The 22,713-nt window shown below is 46.8% G+C and overlaps 1 protein-coding gene across 1 annotated transcript in view; it reads right to left on the reverse strand.

Annotated features, from left to right (window-relative positions):
* The window catches only part of LOC147895207 (uncharacterized), a 115,630-nt gene that overhangs the window by 65,072 nt on the left and 27,845 nt on the right, over window positions 1-22,713 (reverse strand). The window contains exon 6 of the mRNA XM_087383564.1: window positions 6,663-6,883. Within this exon, the coding sequence (XP_087239690.1) occupies window positions 6,663-6,883 (221 nt within the window). The remainder of the gene's footprint in view (window positions 1-6,662; window positions 6,884-22,713) is intronic.

Raw genomic sequence — 22,713 nt, forward strand, 5'->3', positions numbered from 1 at the left:
CGCAAAAGCAATATCCGGACGAGTGGCAACCATGGCATACATCAAAGAACCAACTGCAGATGCATACGGAACCTTGGCCATTTCAGCCTTATCATCTGCTGTCCTTACTGCTGAGTTTTAAATGTGGAGGCAACGGGATACTAATAGACTTCCCCCCCTCCATTTTAAACCTCTGCAGTACTTTGTCAATGTACTCCTTCTGTGACAGAAACAAAAGTCCCTTGGACCTGTCACGAGTAATACGCATGCCAAGAATATGGTTTGCATCACCCAAGTCTTTCATGTCAAAAGACTTATGCAGTTGTTTGTTCAAAGCACTAATCTCATGCTGAGATTTACTGGCAATAAGCATGTCATCCACATATAGAATGAGTAGCATCAAATTGCCATCCTTTGCCCGTTTGGTGTACAAGCAATGATCGGTCTCACACCGATGATACCCTTGGGACTGCATGAAGGCATCAAACTTCTTGTACCATTCCCTTGGCGCCTGCTTGAGTCCATACAAGCTCCTCTTGAGCTTACACACAAGCTGCTCTTTCCCTTTAACAGCATATCCCTCTGGCTAACTCATATAGATCTCATCATGAAGATCTCCGTGAAGAAAGGCTGTCTTCACATCCATCTGACATAAATCCATGTCGTCATGAGCAACAAGAGCTAACACTGCTCTCAAAGTAGTGATCTTGACTACAGGGGAAAAGATCTCATCAAAGTCAATGCCCTTTTCCTGGTTAAATCCCTTGGCAACCAATCTGGCCTTATACCGAGGTAAAGCATTTGAATCCACTTTGACTTTGTAAACCCACTTGCATGGCAAAACCTTTTTGCCTGCAGGTAGCTGCACCAAGTCCCATGTATCATTTTGAAGTAGGGAGTCCATTTCAGATTGCATGGCTTTCTCCCACTTCCTTTTCTCTGTTCTTCCCATAGCTTCCTTGAAGCTGGAAGGCTCACCACAATCTGTCAGCATGATAAAATCAGCCACATTATTGGCTCCTGGAACAAACCTGTCAGGAGGCCGTTGTACACGGGTGCTCCTCCTAACAAAATGATCCGGATTAGGCTGCTGTCTAGCCTGTTCGTCATGCATGACGGGTGGCTGTACCACCATATCTGGCTGTTCTACAGCCCCATTTGCTGGCATATTCAGTGGTGCATCATTGGCAAAATTATCTGGCTGATTTTCAGCCTGTATACCCTCTTGAACAGGGTTATCTGCAGCAGCCTGCTGCTGCATATAAAAGGGCATTCTTTGCTGTCCATCATCATCATAAATAACCCTCCTGTATTCCACAGGTTGCACGGGTTCCTTGTGTACACTATCCTCTTTAAAGATGACATCATTGCTGCGTATAATCTTCCGTTTAACGGGATCCCATAACCTGTACCCCAATTTACCTTCGTCACCATAACCCATGAAGATGCATCTGAGAAACTTTGGCTCCAGTTTGGTGCGTAGTTCTTTGCGTACATGAGCAAAGCACTCGCAGCCAAACACACGTAAGTGCTTATATGAGGGTGGCTTGCCAGACCACACCTCCTCTGGCACTTTCAACTCCAAAGCCTTGTTTGGCGACCTATTAATAATGTGAACTGCTGTTTGCACGGCTTCTGCCTAAAAGCCATGGGGCAATGCAGCATAAGACAACATACATCGAACCTTCTCCTGAATAGTTCGATTCATCCGCTCACTTACACCATTTTGAGATGCATTATGAGGGGCTGTGAGTTCCTGTTTGATGCCCTTAGCTTCGCAAAACTGCACAAAAGCATGTGACACATACTCACCCCCATTATCGGATCTGAGGCATTTCAGCCTGCGACCTGTCCGATTCTCAACCTGAGCGACAAACTTCTTGAAAGCATCTAAGGCATCGCTTTTATGCTTCAAGAAATAGACCCACACTTTGCGTGTGGCATCATCAATAAAAGTAATAAAATACTTTGCACCCCCTAGTGATAACTGTGGCATCTCACACAAATCAGTGTGCACTAGATCAAGCGGTGCTCTATTTTGGGGATTTCTCCTCTTATGAGGAGTCACAGAATGCTTGCCAAATATGCAATGATCACAAGTAGGCAAATCTGAAAAAGAAAGAGACGGCAGATAACCCAAACGTGACAGTTCTTGCATTCCTTTAACAGACATGTGTCCCAACCGGCTATGCCACAATGAAACCTTTGGCAGCTCGGTTATGGCAACAACATGATTACCCACACTCGAAACATAAAGAGGGTACAAGGTATCACTCTTATAACCCTCAGCCACTACAACCTGGCCATCAGTAATCACCCATTTGGAATCCCCAAATGTGGTGTGGTAACCACTGTCATCCAACAAGCCAGTGCTAATCAGATTTTTCTTGATTTGCGGCACATGGCGAACACCATCAAGCATAAATGACCGTCCATCAGGGAATACTATCTGTATACTGCCAATCCCTGCAATCTGACATGCATAGTTGTTCCCAAGGTGAACAACTCCATGAGTACCTGTGTAAGAAGTAAACCACTCCTTATGAGGAGTAACATGAAAAGAAGCACCTGAATCCAAGAGCCAGGTGTGCATGTCATGGCCATCAATAACCAATGTGTGTGCAATTACAGCAGAAGAACATAATACCTCATGTCTGTCACTGTCACTGTCCTCTGCTGCAACATTCACTGCATCCAAGTCATCTACCTTGGCCTTGCCTTTGCCTTTGCTTCCACTGCCTGCATCCTTTGCTTCAGCCTTCTTGGCTTTCTGATCCCGTATAAACTTGAAGCACTTAGACTTCACATGTCCCTTCTTGCCACAATAAAAGCATTCAATATCCTTTTTACCACGGGACTGACTGCGGGATTTGGACTTACTAGCAGATCTCCCCTTCTGCTAAGTCCTGCCTCTTTCCTGTACCTGCAAAGCATTTGAAGACTTGCTGCCCGCATTATTTTTCCTGCTCATCTCCTCCACGAGGAGAGAGCTCTCTACATCAGCATATATAAGAGTGACATTCGAATTAGACAAGGTGGTCTTGAAAGTGTCCCAACTCTCAGGAAGGGTACACAACAAGAAAGTAGCCTTGAACTCCTCATCAAGGTTCAACCCCTGTGCAATCAGCTGTGTAAAGATGGCATTGAACTCACTCAAGTGTGAGGTCATAGCTGTACCTAACTTCATGCGAAGATCAACCAGCTTCTTCAACCAATACACCTTACTGGCTGAACTCTTTTGGGCATACAACTCTGCTAGCCTCTGCCATACACCATAAGAGGTCTTTTCAGCCTGAACATTGTACACAAGAGAATCACTGAGAGTAAGCATGATAGCAGCCCTCGCGGACAGATCTAGCTCCTCCCACTCATCATTTGACATCCCAGATGGCTTGACACCCTTCACCCTTATGGGCTTAGAAATCTTCTTAAGCAGAAGTACATTCAAACACTGTTCTGCCCATAATGCATAATTGTGTGCCCCTTTCAACTTCTTTATGTTCAGAATTGATGATTCACTTCCCCCTGATGCCATATCAGATAAGGAAAGTATCTGACTCCCTGTAAGTCAAAAAAGACTGAATAAAATTCTGATTTCTCAGAAAAACCTGCTCTATCAAGAGCCAAGAGCACTCACAATAGTACTGTTTTTACTGTCAAAAAATCTGCAGCAAAACAGAAAAAATTTCCCTCCAATTACTGTACCTTCTGACACATTGTACCATGCTCAAATAGGCATAAAACAGTAATTTCAGAATGCTGCAGCTGTTCCAAAAGTGCTTTAACAGTGCATCATCAGCTGACAAAGCACAAAACACTGCTGTCCTGATCACTTCTCCCACCTCAGATGAGGTATTGCACTGATTTTATATGCATAAACCACTTGTCATACACTGTTTTGTTCACTGAAAAAAAAAAAACTCCAGACTCTTCAGCCTGTCACAAACCTGCAACAGAAAATGGGACAAATCTCAAGCAATCACCCTTCTGCCAAGGGGATAAAAGGCATCTGAAGGTCTCTGACAGTAACCCAAGTGCTCTCAATCAAAATCTGGGCAAAAGCCCCTTGATTTGACACCTGTACCAAGTGAAGAACACCTCAACACTGAGGTAGCATACAAAATGTAGCGCTCTCCTGGCACTTTCACTTGACAATGCAATGCATAAACAGCCCTGTGTACACAATAACAACACAGATCCCAACGTACAGACACTGAAGAGAAAATCTTTTGAGCACTGTCAACGATGGACAGTTAGGGACCAAGTAAACTCGATGCGCCCTGGCCAAGCGTGGCTCAACTGAGATTTTCAAAAGGTGTCGTACACAAAATGTGACCTGCAAGAAATGTCACTGAGTACTTTGCGGAAACAAGACTAATGTGGGCTCCCTGGCTCCACACTGCCTCAAGGCATACACTGCATAAGCTTCCAGGCAAAAGCCCTTTGAAAATGTCACCCAAAAGCTGAGATTTGCACTCAGCAAAGGCATAAAAGTCCTCTGCAAAATCAAGGCATTACCTTCCCAAAACAAGATAACTGTGCAATCAACCACACACTGTGGTACTGGTCACCTCAAGCACGAGGGAGACGAAGGTACTTGTTGTACTTTCAAAAAAACACAGTTTTGAGAACTGAAAAATGATCCTGAATGAAGAGCAGAGTGCTCTCTCTCCTTCTCTTTTTCTCCCAAAAAAAAACTGATGTACCTGCTGTACTTTTGTACCTTTGTACTGGCAGCACTGTAGTACCTGCTGTACCTGTGTACTTGTGCAGGGTACAAAAAAAAAAAATTTTGAAAAAAAAACAAGCCTTCCTTGACGTAGATCCCTGACGCTGCTCCCAAACGAAAGAAAACAGCTCACTGTCGCAGTCTGTACAGCGGTCCGTACAGTACGGTCGACAGTACGGTGTCCGTACGGCTGTACGGACGACCGTACGTCCGTACAGTACGTCCGTACACGACTGTACGGCGAATAGGCTCGAAGCCCAGCTGATGCCCGTGCGCTGTCTGTGCCCACGCGTGCGATGCCTACGCCCACGCCCAGCCTGCGCACTACCCGCGCTGCTGCCTCGTCGCCCCGCGTAGCTGTGCCGCGCTGCAGCCCTAGCTGCTTGCTCTATGTCAAGGGCACAAGTCCCGAGGGAGGTAGAGGGTATGGTAGGCAGGGGTAGAGGGGGAAGAGAGGCTGGCTCTGATACCAGTTGAAAGGGAAGGTCAGAGGGAGAAGAACAACAGAGAGAAGGTGAGAGAGAGAGTGACACTCAAGATGCGGGTGTGAAGTGATGAGCCACACCACAAACTCATAGGTTTTATTAGGATTAGGTTTTTCCCCCTATGACTGTCTTAAAAAAGTCATAGGTGTCATATTTTTAATAAAGGGGTGGCAATGTGCCTTTACCCCAACACTAAAATCATCACACACCGTGTACTAGTCCCATCAAGAATGCCCCTAGATAAGTGTAGGACTACACGATCTCCACCGGCTCCCCTCGCTAAGTGAAGCTGTGTCTATGAAGTACTGCCATGAAGTGTTGAAAAAAATCATGATCTTGGTCTTATCAAGGTTAACAATCAAGTCTCTCTCCCTACAGAACATCTCTAAGGCCTCTAGGTGTCTCTGTAGGCGTACTATTGAAGAGAATATGAGTACTATATCATTCACATATAGCAATATTTGTATCATCAAATCAGCAAGCAATGATCCGTCACCTCCTAGGTGATCAATAAAGGTCGTGATCTCATCAATGTAGAGCCCAAAATGTATTGGTGAGAGGGGGCATACCTGCTTCACTCCCATCGTGTCATGTGCACGGATCTTGTAAGAGTGTGACAAACACATATGTTATCACACACGTTATGATTTTAAGGAATCAGTTCAAGAAAAAAGATAATGAGCTTGCGCGCTAACCTGTGCCTTCCTTTTATGTAGATCCAATCCTTTTGGATTAGAAATTTACTTGTGTTCAGAAAGCCACGTTGTTTGTGTAGATAAGCATTACCAAATCATATCCTGCATTCTACACACCCTCCATGCTATGTATTTTAATCCACTCTTCCAAGTCATCAATTAGAGGCCCAAAAAGTGTTGGTGAGAGGGGGCATCCTTGCTTCACCTCTATATCACCGCTTATGACAACTTTTCCCTTGGAACATGATCCATCTACTAGCACGAGTGCTAGCTCTACTAAAACTCTCTCATAGAGTTGATATGTTGCTTCTTTGAGTTTTAAAGGAACTTGAGGTTTTTCCAACCTTTCCCATAACTTCTTACGTGGAACTGCGTCAAAGGCTTTCCTCATATTTACAAAGCAACAATAGACAATCTCTTTCTTATATTTGGCTCCTTCTACTACAGCTCTTATGGCGACCAAATAATCAAACGTCAAGTGTTTGCCTACTTGATTCATATCAAATATGCATATTTCTTTTGAGACAGCATCTTTCTTAGTACAGAACCACTGTGCTACTTCAGAACTACAGAATCCATCACTACAGTGCATGCAGACAGAGATCTAGAAAATTGCAACATAGACTCAGAAGAAACACAATAAATAAATTATAACGACTACTAACTCATAACTTCTTTGACCTCAAAAGTTCTCTAAATACATAGCAACCCTGTTAAGTTTCTTCTCTTCATAACCCAAACATATTGAAATAGCTTGATGGACAGCAAACATACTCGGTGAATCCTGGGAACTTTTCAGGACACCTATCTTTGAACTCAACCAGCTGGGCAAAGAGATAGGCTTCAGCTAGAGAAAAAAGTGTGTCAATAAGAGCATAGTCGGGTTCATCATAGGATTCTCGTGAGAGAGTGTTGCAGTAAGTTGCCATACGGTCATCGCGAGACATCTCATGAAATCCATGGTATGCAACTTTTACATATTTGTGGCGGTCCATCTGCCAATGAAAAGCATGTATAAGCAACTACTATAAATGTCCTCAGGAACTTGTGAATCTCACACACATGAGCAGGAAAGATAAGGAAAGGAGCATATCTTTGCAGAAACAAAAAATGTTCCATATGGATAACACAAAGATAAGATGAAAACTACAGGTAGCAAATCACATCTTACAATAATACTCTATAGGTAGCAAATCACCCTGCCAGGAACAGGTAAGAAGTTTTTCATGGCCTCACATTACAAATGATACTTGAGTGGATTTTCAGCATAACCCTTATACTACATTTCTATCCCTCCCAGGCTACAAATCCAATACCATGGTGTATCTCCTTGTATTAACATGTTGACTAAAGTATAGGGGTAAAAAGGCTTGAAACTACTTTACTCCAATCCACAATAGCTGAGCACAATGTATTTTGACCTATAAAAGTTACTTATCAATCCTCCATTGACAACTGAAGGAGGTTATCATATTATTTTTTGTCTTTTTGTTCCAATTGAAACGAGACCCATGTCTAATCCATTAAAAATCATATGAGGTTCGTTTCATCAAGAAATTCATGTCATATTTTATACTTTTCAATTATTACATTTGGACGTCTCTATGATGTTTTGGAATGGAGGCATCCATTCCATCGAGAATCTCAGCATCCAAACCAATCTATAACTTTATGCGAGCCAGAAAATGAAATCACTCTCCAAAAAGATATCTAGATAAGATTGCCAAGCATGGAATATAGTCTCAAAACACAAGAGAAATTCACAATGGAAGATCATTGAACCCCTGATGAAGCTAATGATATGAAAGGCTGCCGTGAACTAAAGAGTGTAGCTGCAAAGTTGCCCTCGTATGATGTGCTTGTTTGCCGTTGATACATGAGAAACTGCAGCCTCTCAAAGTGACCAATTTATTAAGTTGCTGCATTAGGACCTCAGTTTCACTTAGAATAGTTGCAATTTTATTTCCACATCTTCAGGGTGAAACTGAAACATTGCCTGTCGAGCATGGATGCATTTTGTATCATTTTACCCTGTGGGGACCACTTGCTAAGCTTTGGTCCCACACATCCTATCCCTCAAAATAAATACATGTTGCCACAATCTCAACAAATTTGTCCCTGAACAAGGAGAGACACCTTGCAAAGACACCCTAGATGAATTAAATATCACAATCTTTGTTTAGGCTATCCCAAAAGATATGTAAGAAAGTCTGGTTCATCATAAGGCCTTCTCCTATACAGGTGAAATGAGATCCTTGCAAAGAGAAGAATTAAAACTATACCTCATACTAGGAATAAATACCATGATCCATTGTACCAATGCGAACTACCTGGCCAATGGCTTTATCCCTGACCTCCACATAGTCTATATCAAACAGAACAGCCATGCCCAACCTGCATGTCTCATACACTAACAGTAGATTGAAGCCAAGAGCAGGGACAAACAGTACTTGTGAGGAGTGCATCCCCCTTCTGCCGTCATAGGAATGATGTCGAGACCGCCTACTAGACAAACTTTGATGGTTGATCTGTCTTTGATGCAAATGTCTCCACCTGAGACCACAAAATTCTTGAGTCCTGCAGGGGATGGGCTCATATTGCGAGCTGCTCCACTATCCACAATCATCTAGGTCCAGGAGTCTTTTGCCGGAAGGGCAACCCCTTCTCGAATGGGAAACGCCAAAGAAAGAAGCTCAATATGGACAAAGGCCGGAGTAATTGCTGTTACAGAGGAACTGGAGCCCTTACTAGATGTACGCTGAGAGCACTTCCTCCAATTGTGACCTTTCTGGCCACAGTGATTGCACGAACACTCCGCCTTGAGCACTTCCTTTGTTGCATCTGTCCTCTTGTCAGAAGAGGTCCTTCTACCTTGATTCTTTCCCTTCTATGGAGCTGCCAAGGTCTACGAGCTTCTGCCCTCTTCTGCCCTAGGAACGACTCTGAAATCTCCTCCTGGTCGAGCACCATGGGTACCAATTCCTCCAAAGTCAACGTATTCATCCTTCCATTGGTTATCAAGGATGAATAAAATGCGGAGTACTGGGAAGACAAGTGGGACAACAATGTCGTCGGATGATATCTCCTTCCCCTACTTGAAGAACCTCTTGCTGAATCTCTAGAGCTTGTTGATGTGCCCCTGCACAGATGATGACTTTGCCGGATCTAAACAATCTCATTGAACTTCTAGAGACACCCTCTTCCACCTGGCCTTGTTCGATGCTAAGCAGGTTAAGGTTGATGCTCTTCGGCGGGGTGATCAAGGTTGTTGGTCTTCTCAAGGGACAGTCCTTGAACAAATGCTCGATCCTACACCCCACACACAAGGGTGTGGGGTTGGTTGTGGGTGGAGCGGCGGGGGTATGATCCCAATAGGGACAGTCCTTCAAGAAATGTGGCCCCTGGCACTTGAAGCAAGACACCGGCGGGTTCGAAGTACTTCAGTAGGGGCATTCACTTGCTCTGTGGGGGCCCTAGCAGGTGTAACATTGGAGCAGGGGCCTTCGGGTGACTAAGTTTAGGTCCCTTGCCTTGAGTTCATGGGAGCGGTCTGGAACACGAGGACCTGCTGATCCTCTTGCATGAGGTAGTGGCTTAGGGTGCCACTTCCTTCCTCATAGGGGTAGTAGTCGTGGGGTCCATGATTTGGATCCGTTTCCTCCCAGTCATTGGGCATTTCCTCTACCAACACTTGATTGGAGAAGTTCTGTTAATACAAGGATACCAAGTGCTCCCATATACCTTTGGCTGTGGTCATGTGCTTAACATGATTTATAATATGAGGAGTACAGTTCAAGAAATTGAGAGAACATACCCTTGCATTGACTCTGTCCCAGAGCTGCGCCAAACTCTCAGCCTCCTTTTGCTCCAACATTCCTAGATCTGTTGCAAGGGGATTGAGTTTGCTAGATCATATGACTGCAAGACAAACTCTATCATAACACACCATACACCGTAATTGTGCCCATTTAATTGACAGTCTGCTAGGAAGGCGGGTAATACAAGAATCTTCACCTTATCTCAGCCATCTCTGATAGGGTAGCCATGTTGGAGGAAAGGAGTAGAATGGAAAGAGAAGGTTGGGTGGGAAGATAAGAGAAAGGAAACTGAAGGGAGAAGAGAGGAAAGGGTTTGGCAAAAGATAATGAAGAAGCTTGAAGCCAAAGATACCTTCAAGTACTTGTAGTCTGCTGGCCCTGGAAAACACCTCCTCTCAACTCTAAAAACACCCTTCAAACAAGTCACCCTTTGCTATATTCCTGAACAGTCCATACCTCCTTGCACTCCTCTTTAATCGGCTCCGAACAGCAGCCCAAAATACCTCACAGTTTGCTGGCTCCAAGCGCCCTCCAACAATGCAGGTCTTTAGCCAACTATTGGCTCTGATACCATGTGAGAGTGCAGCAGAATCTAGACAGAAAAAGAGAGCACAAATACTGCGAACAGAAATTCAAGGAAGAGAGAAAAATTCCACACAAGAACTCCGAAAAAATGCCTCAATTGCTAGAGCTCCGAAAAAATTCGTCAATTGCTAGGAAAAAACCTCATACAAGTGTTGGTCCTATTTATAGGGCCCCCTCACCAGCCCACCTGGCCAGTTGAAGGACCTATGCTGAGCGCAGGTGTAACCCGACCTACTACTTGGGTCAAAACCGACTGTAGACACATACAATGATATGGTGGTGTAGGATAGACTAGGACTTAGTCTATTTTGGTGTGTAGTACTTGGGTACTATATTTACCAAGTACTTGTACTTCATTTTTATTGAGCATTCTATTGGAGCTTCTGTGTGACCACTTCTTGCTCACTTGTGTTCACAACTTTTCTACATTTGTTCCATCATGTTGTATTAGAGCGCCACACTCACTAGCTCCCGGTTCCTGTCTTGCTTCCCGTCACCAAGCATGTTCTCCGGCATCAGTGTGTTGCTCCTATAACCTCAGCCTGCTCGTGGACTTCAGAGCACTTTTGTGGGAGCACTTTCATGGGCTCTTTGAGTCGCCGTACAGCTCGTACTCCACTCTCTCCAGCCCGTGCACTTTACTCCGGCTCGTGCATTCCGTTCCACTCCGTTTCTGTATTGCTCCAGCCCGTGTACTTTTCTGACATACAGGTTTCTTTTGTGTGCAGCTTTTCTTTGGCGTGCAGCTTTTCTTTGGCGTACAGCTTTCCTTTGGCGTACAACTTTTTCTTTGGCATATATGTTTTCTTTGGCGTACAGCTTTTATGGCTTCTGGCGTACAGGTGCATTTGGGGATTTTTTGGCGAGCCCACAGGCATACATTTGCACTTGAGGTGCATTTTGTGGTTGATTGCAGAGCATTCAATTCCACTTCAGTGGTTGATGCCATATGTGCAGTGATTGCACAGAGCAGTCAGAGGCATTTCTCGTTCCGTTGCATTCTTCTTTGCAGGTGCATTTGCACTCAGTGTTGTTTTTGCAATCAGGATGTCTCAGAATGAGAGCTTTGGCATTATGATGACCGAGGGTGATAAGTTGGAAGGATTCAACTATGCCTTGTGGTCATTCATGCTCAAGAACATTTTTATTTGCAAGATTGCAAGAACTTATGGAATATTGTAAGTGGTGATGAGACTAGACCTCTTGCTGCTTAGTACTAGCTCATCCTCTTACCATCATTTTTGCTACTCCTGCCACCACTTCTACTACTCCTTCTACTGCCACTTCTACTACTTCTACTGCAGCTCCTTCTCCGGCACTTTTGGAGTAGTAGAAGAAGTTCGATCATAGAAATGCCCAAGCATTGTTCTTGACTGTTCACTGTGTGTGTGTGTGTCGGCAATCTCTCTTACAAGCTACTCTCGGACCCCTTTCTTTAGGCGTTAGTTTTCTTAGCCTTTCTCTATAGCTGTTGTGTGCCACTGGTTCTGTGTATTTCATACCTTTCCTTTGCAGTGTGTGGGTTTTTCTTGCTAAAATGAATACTCTTCAATACAAAGAAGGGGATCTCAACAGACGTGAAGTTCTAGTTACTAAAGGCTTGGAGCCTTGTGTCAATCCTGAATTGCATCCTTTCGTAGATACATTGCCAAAGGTCTTCTCTGAAATCAATAAAGCTTGGGGGGATGAGCCTGTCTCAGAGTTCCGAGTCTCTATTACGGGTCATCCCCAAAGGCTATTTCGTTGCGGGCTGTTACTAAGCAGATAGAGGGTCTATGAAGTCATTTTCACCATTGCAAAAATCCCCTTTGTTTTTTGAGAATCAACTCGTTCATTCGTCAAAAATGCTCTTTTTGGGTTGAGGTGGTGGATCTCCCATTGTATTGCAAGCTTGTGCTACCTTATTTGGCTGAAGCATTGGGAAAAGTGGTTTGTCCCCCATCGCTTTTGTGTGTTGTGGGACATTATTAAACCCGCTTTCCCACACATGGCTGTAAAGGTTGATATGCTAGAAATACCATCCCTAGTTCCTTTTTTAAAAAATGGGGTAAATTTGTAGGCACTTGTTTTGAGTGTGGAAATTTTGGACATATGCAATTTGAGTGTCCATGAAACCTCCCCCTTCAGCTGGACGCCCCAATGATGCCTCTATGGCACGGACTACTGTCATACAATGAGATCATGGTTCGGGAAATACTTCCCTACCCTTGGCTGCTCAAAAAAGGTAAGGCGAAAATGTCTAATACTCCAAGATAGGGGGACAAAATGACACCTAGGGAGAAAGCTCCTTATCAGATTGGCAAATTCCTAAGAAAGCATTTACGCCAAGGACAATTGGATGGCGACTACGTCCTTCTCCCAAGAGCCTCCAACGGTTGATGGTTTTGGGGTAAGCACGCTTTGGCCAGCTGTGGTTCTTGCGGATCCTTTGTATCGATCAAATACGGCTCTAACTCCTATAGTTAGTCCTACCTCTCCTCTTGGCCCTATTTCAAATGATGAGCATGAGAATGCTTATGAGGTGTATGATGGCTCGCCACACCTTGCCGCAGCCATGAAGGTTGAAATTTGATATTGTAGCACATAAACTCTTGATCGTATATACCGATCAAACGTTCCACGTACAATGTTCATGGCCTCTGTAATATAAATAAGTGGAGGCTACTTTGGGATTACATCAATTGTTAGAAGCTGCATATTGTTCGCTTGCAAGAGCATAATCAACACTTTTCGGCTCGCCATGAAGGTTTCTTTGCAGGATTCCACATATTTTATGCTAGCTTTAACTCCTTTTCATGGGTTGCTATGTTAGTACATCATGATTTGCAGCCACCACGCCTCTTTCTAACCCCCCCCCCCGCACCTTCTCCTCCACCCCTGCTTCACTTTCGGCTGCCCTCCCTGCCTTAGCGTCCTTCTCCATCTGCTCCCCCCTGCCCTACTCCCTTCCTCGCCTATCCCCCTTCGCCTCTGCTCCTTCCCCCCCCTACACACTTTCCTCTTCTCCCCCGCTGGCTTATCTTCCCCCACCCCTCATTTTCTTCCTCCCCTCCCTGCCGCGCCATTTCCTGCCTATCCCGCCTCCCTTTTTTATGCCTCTGCTAGTCGTTTTGCTGCTAGAGACCACCCACGAGCAATGTGCATGGTGTTTTCATGGAGTTGCACAACCCCCCGTTAAGGTTATCCTTTCTCTAGCCGACAAGCAATAGGTGCAGCATGCGGTCCAGTCACTTCAGGACAAGGCGCTTGTAGGCAGAATAGTAGTCCTACCACCGCCTTGACACTTGTGGAGCAGAGCCCCATCCTCCCTGGCCCGCATCCGGTGTACCTTTTCCCTTGGTACCATGGCTTCACAGTGGAGGACATGGACACGACACATCATGTTCACCGATTCTCGGCTTCCAAAGGAATACAAAATAGTTCAATACAAAATAGTTCAATAGAGCGTTTTGCACGGTGCTAGAGTCCTCGCCATATTCGGCACCTTCAATGGTAGCAAACGGAAGGGTCCCCAGGATCAGATTGGTGGTTGAGAGCCCATAATCCCTCCCAGAGTTGATCCTCCTCGAGACCCTCGAAGGGGATACACTTCGTCAGAGAGTGGAGATCTCCGGTTTACCACAACAGTGTCTTCGTTGCAGGCATATGGGCCATCTAGCCCGAAACTGCCCTTGTGGTCAGGGACAGACGACTCCCCCCCCCACCCCCATAGGACAAGTGGAGTTAGCAGGCCAGAGCCCAGCACCTCTCTAGACAGGAGCAGCAAGAGTCCCACACCCCTTGGGAGACACCTTCAGAGGGAGAGTGGACCCAAGTGGGAAAAAAGAAAAAGAAACGAATTAAACTGCCTCGAAAGTGCCATAGACAACGGACTGGATGCAGGGAGAAAGAGAGAGCAGGACAAGAGGCACCCACTAAGGATCAGCCACAGGAGCCTCTAGACTCTTCGACTTGGACCCCTTCGAGGGAGAGGCATCTGGTGGCCCAGAAGGTGCCCCAGGAGGTCCGTTCCAGGTTTTAGACGCGTCTATGGTCCAGTTTGTGACCAAGAAAGATCTACTACTTCTTCTGGCTAGCCGCCCAAGGAGGCTTTCCCATAGGCCCGTGGTTGGAGCAGATGTGGGTGGAGGGGCAGTGTCACTGCTGCTCTGCTGGATTGGTTACCGGATACAAGGTCAAAGCATTCAGAGGATAGAGCTCCAAGAGGCAGTCCCTCCTAATAGCTCGGATCCTCATTCTCCTCTGGAGGATAGTGTGAGAGAGGTAGTAGCTAGTATCATGGCGTGAAACATTTGGATTGCTCGTTGTAGTCTGGTGATGGGTGAGGATCTGGTTCCACCCTCGGCTACCTCAGTCGCCATCTAGCAGGATATCATCTACACCCTGCACTCCACCTGGGAGCGTGGAACCTCGGACTCTAGGGCGATTGTTAAGAGGCGCGCACAATTCTGCAAGGCTTTGCCTGCAAGATTTTTCTTCATATTCACTCCACGAGGGATGCTAGTTGTATAGTCCTCCCACTTTGCTGTTAGCCCCTGTAACAGAGATTCCCTAGGCAGTGAGCTAGGTTTCTCTAGAATAGGCTAGTTTTCCTCTTTCAGCCTTTATCCAAATTTTCCCATACTCAACACCTTCGGGGCTGCTGTTTTGTATGAAGTTTTCAAGCATTAATAGAAGGTTCCTTTCTTTGCAAAAAGAAAGAAAGAAAAAAAAGCATTTGATACCATTCACTGGGAATTTTTTGCTGATGTTGTGGATCGGTTGCCCTTTGGTATCAAAATGCAAAGAGTGGTTTACTAGCTATATGAAGATGGCATAACACATTGTCTATTGTTTAATGCTCTCTCCTCTTCTTGGACATTAAGCTGCTATGTTCGTCAAGGCTGTTCTCTCAGTGCCTTGCTCTTTGCCATTGCTACTCACATCGCGAACACCATATCCGCCATAGGGTAATGCTGGAAATCACCTCCCAGGCTGCTGACCCTTCAGCTGAAGTAGGCATGGACTCCTGAGCTGGTACCGGTACCAAAAGTAAATCCTGCGGCTCCATAATGCTGGCCTCCGTGGGACCCCGTCTCTGGCGACGCTGCATGAAGAAACCGTGGTCTCCTGGCTCTGCCTCAAAGAGAGTGAAGGCTCCAAATCCTCTCCCCCAAGAGCAGCGCCCCAAGTCATCAGAAAGGACTCAGATGTAACATATGAGAACAACCTGAAGATACCTGTCCATACCACTCTAGAGCTGGTGCAACTCCATAAACAATGCTTGCTAGATTCCTCTGCAAGCTGACAACGCATACACAAAGAGGGTCTACCCATCTGCTGGAGCCAAGTACCCACAGGTATGCCCCTATGTATAGTGAGCCAAAGAAAGTAGGAGACTTTCCTGGCTCTACTGATGCCCCAGTAGCTCAGCAAGAGCTCTGCAGTAAGTCCCTGTGCGTGCCAATGCTGGAGGCAGATGGTATGTGATGAGAGTCTCTCTGCTGAAGCCTGTAACCTGCTCTCGTCGAGTACTGGAAAAAAGGAAGAGGACAAACGCCTGCCATCGGAGCAGGCCATGCCCACTCACCTGGGTCCCAGTCAAGCTCCGCAAGAGGTCGACCCTAAAAAATCCAAAGTCTCCATCTAATATCCTCTATAATGGTCAACCTGGAAGGATCTGTGGCCCATTCCTTACCCAGGCAACCAATGATCCTAACTCTCTGCCAAAGAAGCTCCTGACGATCCAGGGGCTGAGTGGGATACAATCTGTGAGAGGATTCCGTCTCAAAATAAATAAATGGTGCCGGTCCTAAGCGAACTCCAATACATAGCCCAGCCTCACTAAAACAACCTGACCAAGTAGAAATGGAATCCACATATGCTAGATCTGTAAGTACATCCCTCCACTCCTGAGGAATAGCTCTCATGATCAGTAATCTGGTGGCAGCAATCTGTCCAAGTGGCCCATGTCTATCTCTGATCGCCTCCTCTGACATCTCCACACCTTCCCTGAACCAATCTCCGACTGTCACAACCCCCTGAGCATGCCATCTGGCCAAGGGAGTCCTAAGTTCTGTACCAAGGCAAGATCCCTGGTACCGAACCAGGGGGTTATGGTAAGGTGGCTGTCGGGCAATTTCCTGTCTGGAGGAGGGAACTGCTCTGATGAGGTGCTGTCGAAAATGATCCCATATCTGAATAAGCCTTTTCACAAGTGGTGAGGAAGGCTGAGAATGCTGGTCCGTCAGGAAGATCCAACTGACTCTACCTGCCCACTGACGTGCTGCTCTGGGGGTGCACTGGTGGATCCCATGCAGTAGGAACTGCTTCCACGGTTGATCGCCTGGAGTCAAACCTCTAACCAGAAGTTTGACTAAAAGGGCTCTGCTCTGCATCTCCGGATCAAGAACCCCAAGTCCTCCCTGCGAGAATGGTAAAGTGATAGTATCCCATGAAACTCTGGCCCTAGTGTCCTCATGACCATCCCCACCACTCCACAGAAAGTTCCGAAACAATCTCCTCACCTGACAAATCGAGTCAGCATGAAAGCACCAACATGACGCAACATACCACATAGTCGCTAGTAGAACCTGGTTGAGTACTAGCGCTCTTCCGGCCAAAGAAAGTCTAGCCGTACTCCAGTAGGCTAGCTTTCTCCGGATACTCTCAAGAACTGGGGCAAACTGTTGCATCGGAGACACCTCAATGCCAACCTGGAAGCCTAGATATCTCGTGGAGGTGCCTCTGGGTATCCATACAAAGCCTCTGTCTCCTCCCCATGCTAAGGTATCCTGCTGAGCTCCAGTCCAGATGCCTTTTGATTTGTTCCAATTGACAAGTCCCCCTGAGGCTAGGCAGAACTTGTCAATTGAATCCGCAGCAGTAGCAAGACTATATGCATCTCCTCTAACTGTCAGTGCCATATCATCAGCAAACTCAGTGTCCAGAAGCTCCTGCTCCTACCGGATAGGCAGATGAAGGCCCAAAGTGCCATGACTGGTAGCCTGCATAAAGTATCCCATAGCCTCCACTACGAATAGGAAAAGGTAAGGTGCAAGCGGGCATCCCTGTCGTACCAATCTGGATAGCTGAAAAGCCAGTCCTCTGCCTCCACAGACCACCATCCTGCTAGAAGAGTGAGAGTAAAGTGAAGAGACCCATAAAATCCATCTGTCACTAATCCTAGCCTCCTCATAGTGCCCTCCAAGAAACCCCAGTCCACCTTGTCATAAGCCTTCTCAAAATCGAGAAGGAGAACTGCAATCTCCTGCGGGCTCTCTTTCGCCCAATGAGTGGCCTCCCAAAAAGTGAAGATATTATCCAAGATACTCCGATCTTGGACAAATCCTATCTGAGTAGCTCTAATGATATCTGGCAGCATAGGCTTTAAACGAAGGGCCAAGGTCTTCGCCAGGATCTTGTAGGCTGTCCCTAGAAGTGTAATGGGTCTCCAATTACGTAGGACTGTCTTGTCTCTCCCTTTCGGGATGAGATAAATCATACCTGTGCATAATGTCTCACCCAAAGATCCTGTATCGAGAGCCTTTGAAAAGGCAGAAAGTAGATGAGGCCCAATCTTATCCCAGAGAGCTCTAAAAAGAAGTGGCCACAAGCCGTCCTCCCTCGAGCATCTGTCTTTGGGCAGCTCATGTAACGCATCCATGATCTCCAGGAATGATAGTGGGCTATCCAAAACATGACTCATCCTGTCTGAGACCATATGGGGGACATGACTCCAAATCTCCTCTCTGGCTTTGATCATCTCCTCGGTGATTGGATTAGCGGTATAAAGAGTGGAATAGAAATCAGAAGTGATCTTAACAAGACGATAAGGATCCGTCTGAAGAGAACCGGTCTCATCCACAAGTCTACGAAGACTATCCGAAGAGTATCTCTGACCCACTGCCTTGAAGAACTCTCTAGAGCATCTATCCCCCTTCTGGATCCAGAAGGTCTGCTGAGAGTAAAACCTGAACTGGGCCCTCCTTCCCTGAATCTCCTCTAGTCTCTCCTGAGCCTCTGAAAGCTGCCCTCTAATGAAAAGAGAATGAGGAAAGCTCTGAATTAATCTCTGAAGTCTGGAGACCTCTGCTCTTGCGTTCCAATCTCTGATTCTGAGCTTTTCCTTCTCCTCTTTTGCCCTCAACTGGCAGGCCCTGCTGACTCTAGCCAAAGCCCCCTCTACCCAAATCAACCAGCCCTGATCCACAGGAGTGTCCTCTGACAACCAAGCCTCTCTCAACCATTCCACAAACTCTGTGTCCTGAAAAACAGAGTCCGGAAGCCTGTGCTCTCCAATGGAGAGGTAGGGAGAATCTATAATAAGACTAGAGCATGGTCAGATAAAACATAACCCGGGCGAATCCCAATCTGTCCTCCTCTGGCCTGGCCCCACTGGCCAATATAAAACCTGTCAAGTCTAACCAAAGAGAGAGAGCCATGGAAAACCCCTGACCAAGAGAACTGAACACTGTCAGCCAAGTGACGAAAGTCATCCAATCGAGCTGCATCATGAAGTCCAGCCTGTAAAACAAAACTATCCCACTCCACTCTCTCCCTATCAGAAAGGCCACCCTCTGTCTGGCCCGGCTTGTCTTCAGAGAATTCAACCATGTTGAAATCTCCAACAATCCAGGTGTCTACCTGAGGAAGGGACTCTCTGAGCTGTCTCCAAAAAGAACGTCTGCGAGATGGATCCGTGGGAGCGTACACATTGAAAACACCAACTGCTGTGCTCTCAATCTGAAGAATAACATAGCATGCCCTGCTCTCCACTAGTGTACCCTCTTGTGTGATCTCTGGGGCCCACCTGGCTGAAACTGAAATGCAAACTCCTCCCCTCGTACCATCCGCTGGGCTCCAATATGTCCGGCTTTGTCCCCTGAGTAAGGATCTGCATCTGTCAATCCTGTCCTGGGAGAGCTTGTGCTCCTGGATAAGCACAATGTCTGGAGGGGACCCTGAGGAAATAAACCAAAGGGAGTCCCTAAGCAACTGCAATCTAGGAACTCCCGATCTACGACCATCTGCATCTGAAATAAATCTGCAGCCGTTCAGTCCTCTCACGTTCCAAGAAATGATGGACAGCCTTGACATCAGATGGGAGTGAGGGGATGCCAGTGGCAGTGGCACAAATGACTCTCTCTGACGGCGCAGTCCAAAGTTGGTCTCTGATCAAGCTCCAAATCTGCCCCAACTCATGTAAAATGGCTCCATCCAAGGGAATAATACTCTGGCGAGAACTGAGGAGCTGAAAGTCAAACCAACCAGCACTCCTGGGCAAATCAAAGTCTCCTTGAACCTCAAAGAACAGAAACAGAAAGGCCCTGCCACCGAAGCCAGGTCGAAGAGTCCTAGGGCAAGAATGAATCTGCGAGCCGACAATACAGTGAACCGATGAAAACTGAGTCATGCTCAAAAGCTGTCTAGCAATCTCGCTGTCAAGTAGCTCAGCTAACCATCTTTCGCTCCCCTGAGAACAAAAACTGCTGTCTAAGAGGACGCTCCGCATAGCAACAAAAGAAGGTACTGTGTGACATGGAAGAGAAAGAGGTCTCGAGGGAACCTCGTACAGGCGCATGAGATCCTAGGACAAGCTCTGACTCTGACCTATGTCGTGAAATACCTCTCTCTCAATGGACTGCTGTGAAGAGGCATCCATCACCGTAACTGCAGCCTAAGCGGTCTCCTGCTGGATAACTGTCTTAGAAACCAATAACTGAACCTCCGGGGTAGAAGTGTCAAGAGTCATCAAATCCTGAGCTACTGCCTCCTACATAGTGTGAGGCCCTGCCTGCGGATGGTCCTCTGCATCTCCCCTTTCCGGGGTCTCCTGCACGTGTGTCTCAGCTCCTTGAGCTACCATCTCCTGCACAGTGTTAAGACCTGCCTACGGATGGTCCTCTGTATCTCCCCTTTCCGGGGTCTCCTGCAGATGTGTCTCAACTCTCTGCCATCTGTGAGCTCATACCTGGGGCTGCTCGTACTGCTGACTCTCCCTCTATCTCTGTCTCCTCCGAGCTCTCTGTGAAAGCTATTTCGCTGGAGGCACCTCCAAGTTTTCTGAGTTCACTGGAGGCTCCCCCAGAGGAGTGTTCTCTCTCTCTACTGAATGAGTCGAAACAGGCTCAGAAACCCCTAGAGGCTGAGCTATAGGTTTTGGGTCACTCGTAGGATAAAAAGTATCTGGAGTCTCTGATCGATGCCGACGATTGCGGCAATCCCTAATAAAGTGACCTCTCTTTCGGCAAAAAAGACACTGATCATGAAGACCCTCGTACAAAACCCTCTGTTGCATCTGGACCCCATCTCCGGTGGAGTACGAAATCAAATTAGGCAAAGGTCAAGGAGGGGGAACTTTGAAGTGAGTCTAACCCTCGTAACACCTGTACCAGTAAGTGACTGAGCATAGGAAAGTCTAGCACATGAAGGGATGACTGTACCTGCCACACTAGCCATATGCTCCACCGCTCTGCGACAAGAGCTGACCTCATCAGGAAGTCCAGGAAAAGCATCCAAAAGGAGACCTGTCGCGGTCCCGGGGAAGTAGAACTGAAGTGCTTCCGCCAAGGCCACAAATGGATGACTCTGCTCTGAAACTGAATCGGTGAACTCATGAGTACTCTCTGAGCCTGCTCTGCAGGCTGAAGGCCAAAAGAAAAGTACACTCTGCCAAGCAATCAGAAAACCGTAACTGAGACACCCAATGAGGCCATGCTGGTGTACACCCAATCACGTAACTGTTGGCCTCTACCGGGTAGAAAGCTAATGATGTGTGTTGAACGAAAAATCTCCTCTGCTACCTCAATCATCTGCACAATGTCAGGAGGAAAAGAAACAGTGACTTCAATCTCCTCAGGTTCCGCGACGGGAGTGGCATTAGTGTCCTCCATTGTCTCAGCTTGTGCTGTCCTGAGAGGAGGAGCTACCTCTGCTGAAACTACCCACCAAGAACTCGCAACCAACCACAAGTAAATCCCCAAAAAACCTGTAAAATGAATGCTCCGATCTTCAGCCTGCGTGGGATGCAAACAGGTCGCTCAATGCTGAAGCAGACAACTCCGCCAGTGCCTAGAAACAGCCCAGGATCTCAGCTCCCCGGAACACAAGTTGAACAGTCCCGGGGAGGGCCCTGAAACAGCCCAACCTGAAGCAATGGAGGAGCGGGCAATCAGCAAGGGAGGGGGCCTGAAAGTCGACGTGGCGCAGCCAGGACAGAAAGCTGAAAGGGGCGCGACGCGCGACCAAAACCAGCAGGCTGAAGGGGGGCGCAGCGCACAGGCAGACAGGCTGAAGCGGGGGGGCCTGAGCAGGACGCTGCCTAGGGGGGCTGCGCGGCCAAGGCAGCAGGGCGGCCTGAGCTTGGCGCTGCCAAGGGGCCTGCGCGGCCAAGGCAGCTAGGCGCGGCCAAGGGGAGTGAAGCCTTGCCAAGGGGCTGGGTGATGGCGACGGGCGGTGGCGGGCAGCTGCAGACGGGAGCTCCTCCAACCTTCTCGGGAGATGTTTTCATAGTTTGCAGGCTATGCTTGACCCTATTTAGGATTTTAGGCCTGCTGCAGCAAATTTTGGGTAGATTTTGATGTTTATGTGGGTATCTGAAGTTGTTGAAAATGTTTAGTTGCGCCTATCAAGTGCAGCATTTGGAAAGTACGCTGAAAATGCTTCCAAATGCAGCTATACAAGTCAGCCGTGACCTATTGCACACTCGCTTTGGAGTTGCAAAACTTTTGGAGCTATTTTTATTCAAAAAACATTCTGCAAACAGTGCATTTTGGGGTGGATTCGATTCTACATTGGTACCACTGAAATAGTCCCTTTTTCAGTTCAAAACTAGCATACTCAGGCTGCATTTGCCTAGCCAAGCATTGGCTTGTGGATCAATGTTCTTTTCTTGGTGCAGTATAATTAACAGCACATGATTTTTTGGGTCCTTTTGTGCATTCAATTTTGAAAATGGCTCAAAATCAGAATCAAGATGTTTTTGGAGTTTTGGCCCAGGAGGATAAATTGGATGGCACCAACCATTTCCTATGGAGGTTTATGGTAAGGAACTTACAGGTGAAGATGCCCGTCCTGATACACCTCAGCAAGGAGGTCACCCCCTTGATAGAGTAGGCTTAGGTGAGGCCATTTGCACCAGCTACACCTCTGCCCACCTCAAAAAAAAGAAGATGGGATGCCAAAGACACCTAGGATTTGTCATTCATTGCCTTGTCTATTAAGAGGTACCTCATTTTTCCTCTAGAAGAATATGTATTAGGCAAGGAACGGGGCCAAGGTCTCTTTCTTAAAAAGACAGCTTGACAATGCCAAGATGCTGAAGGGTGATTCAATGTCAAATCTTTTGACTAAGATCCGGGCAGTTGCGTAGCATCATTGATGAAGTTACACGTGACAGTCAACTTTATCTACAACTCAGAACTCTTTGCCAAAGGCTTATT

This window comes from Dipteris shenzhenensis, chromosome 13 (assembly GCF_047967505.1).
Source record: "Dipteris shenzhenensis isolate YYH24624 ecotype China chromosome 13, Dip_SZ_1.0, whole genome shotgun sequence".
In the NCBI taxonomy this organism is placed as follows: domain Eukaryota; kingdom Viridiplantae; phylum Streptophyta; class Polypodiopsida; order Gleicheniales; family Dipteridaceae; genus Dipteris; species Dipteris shenzhenensis.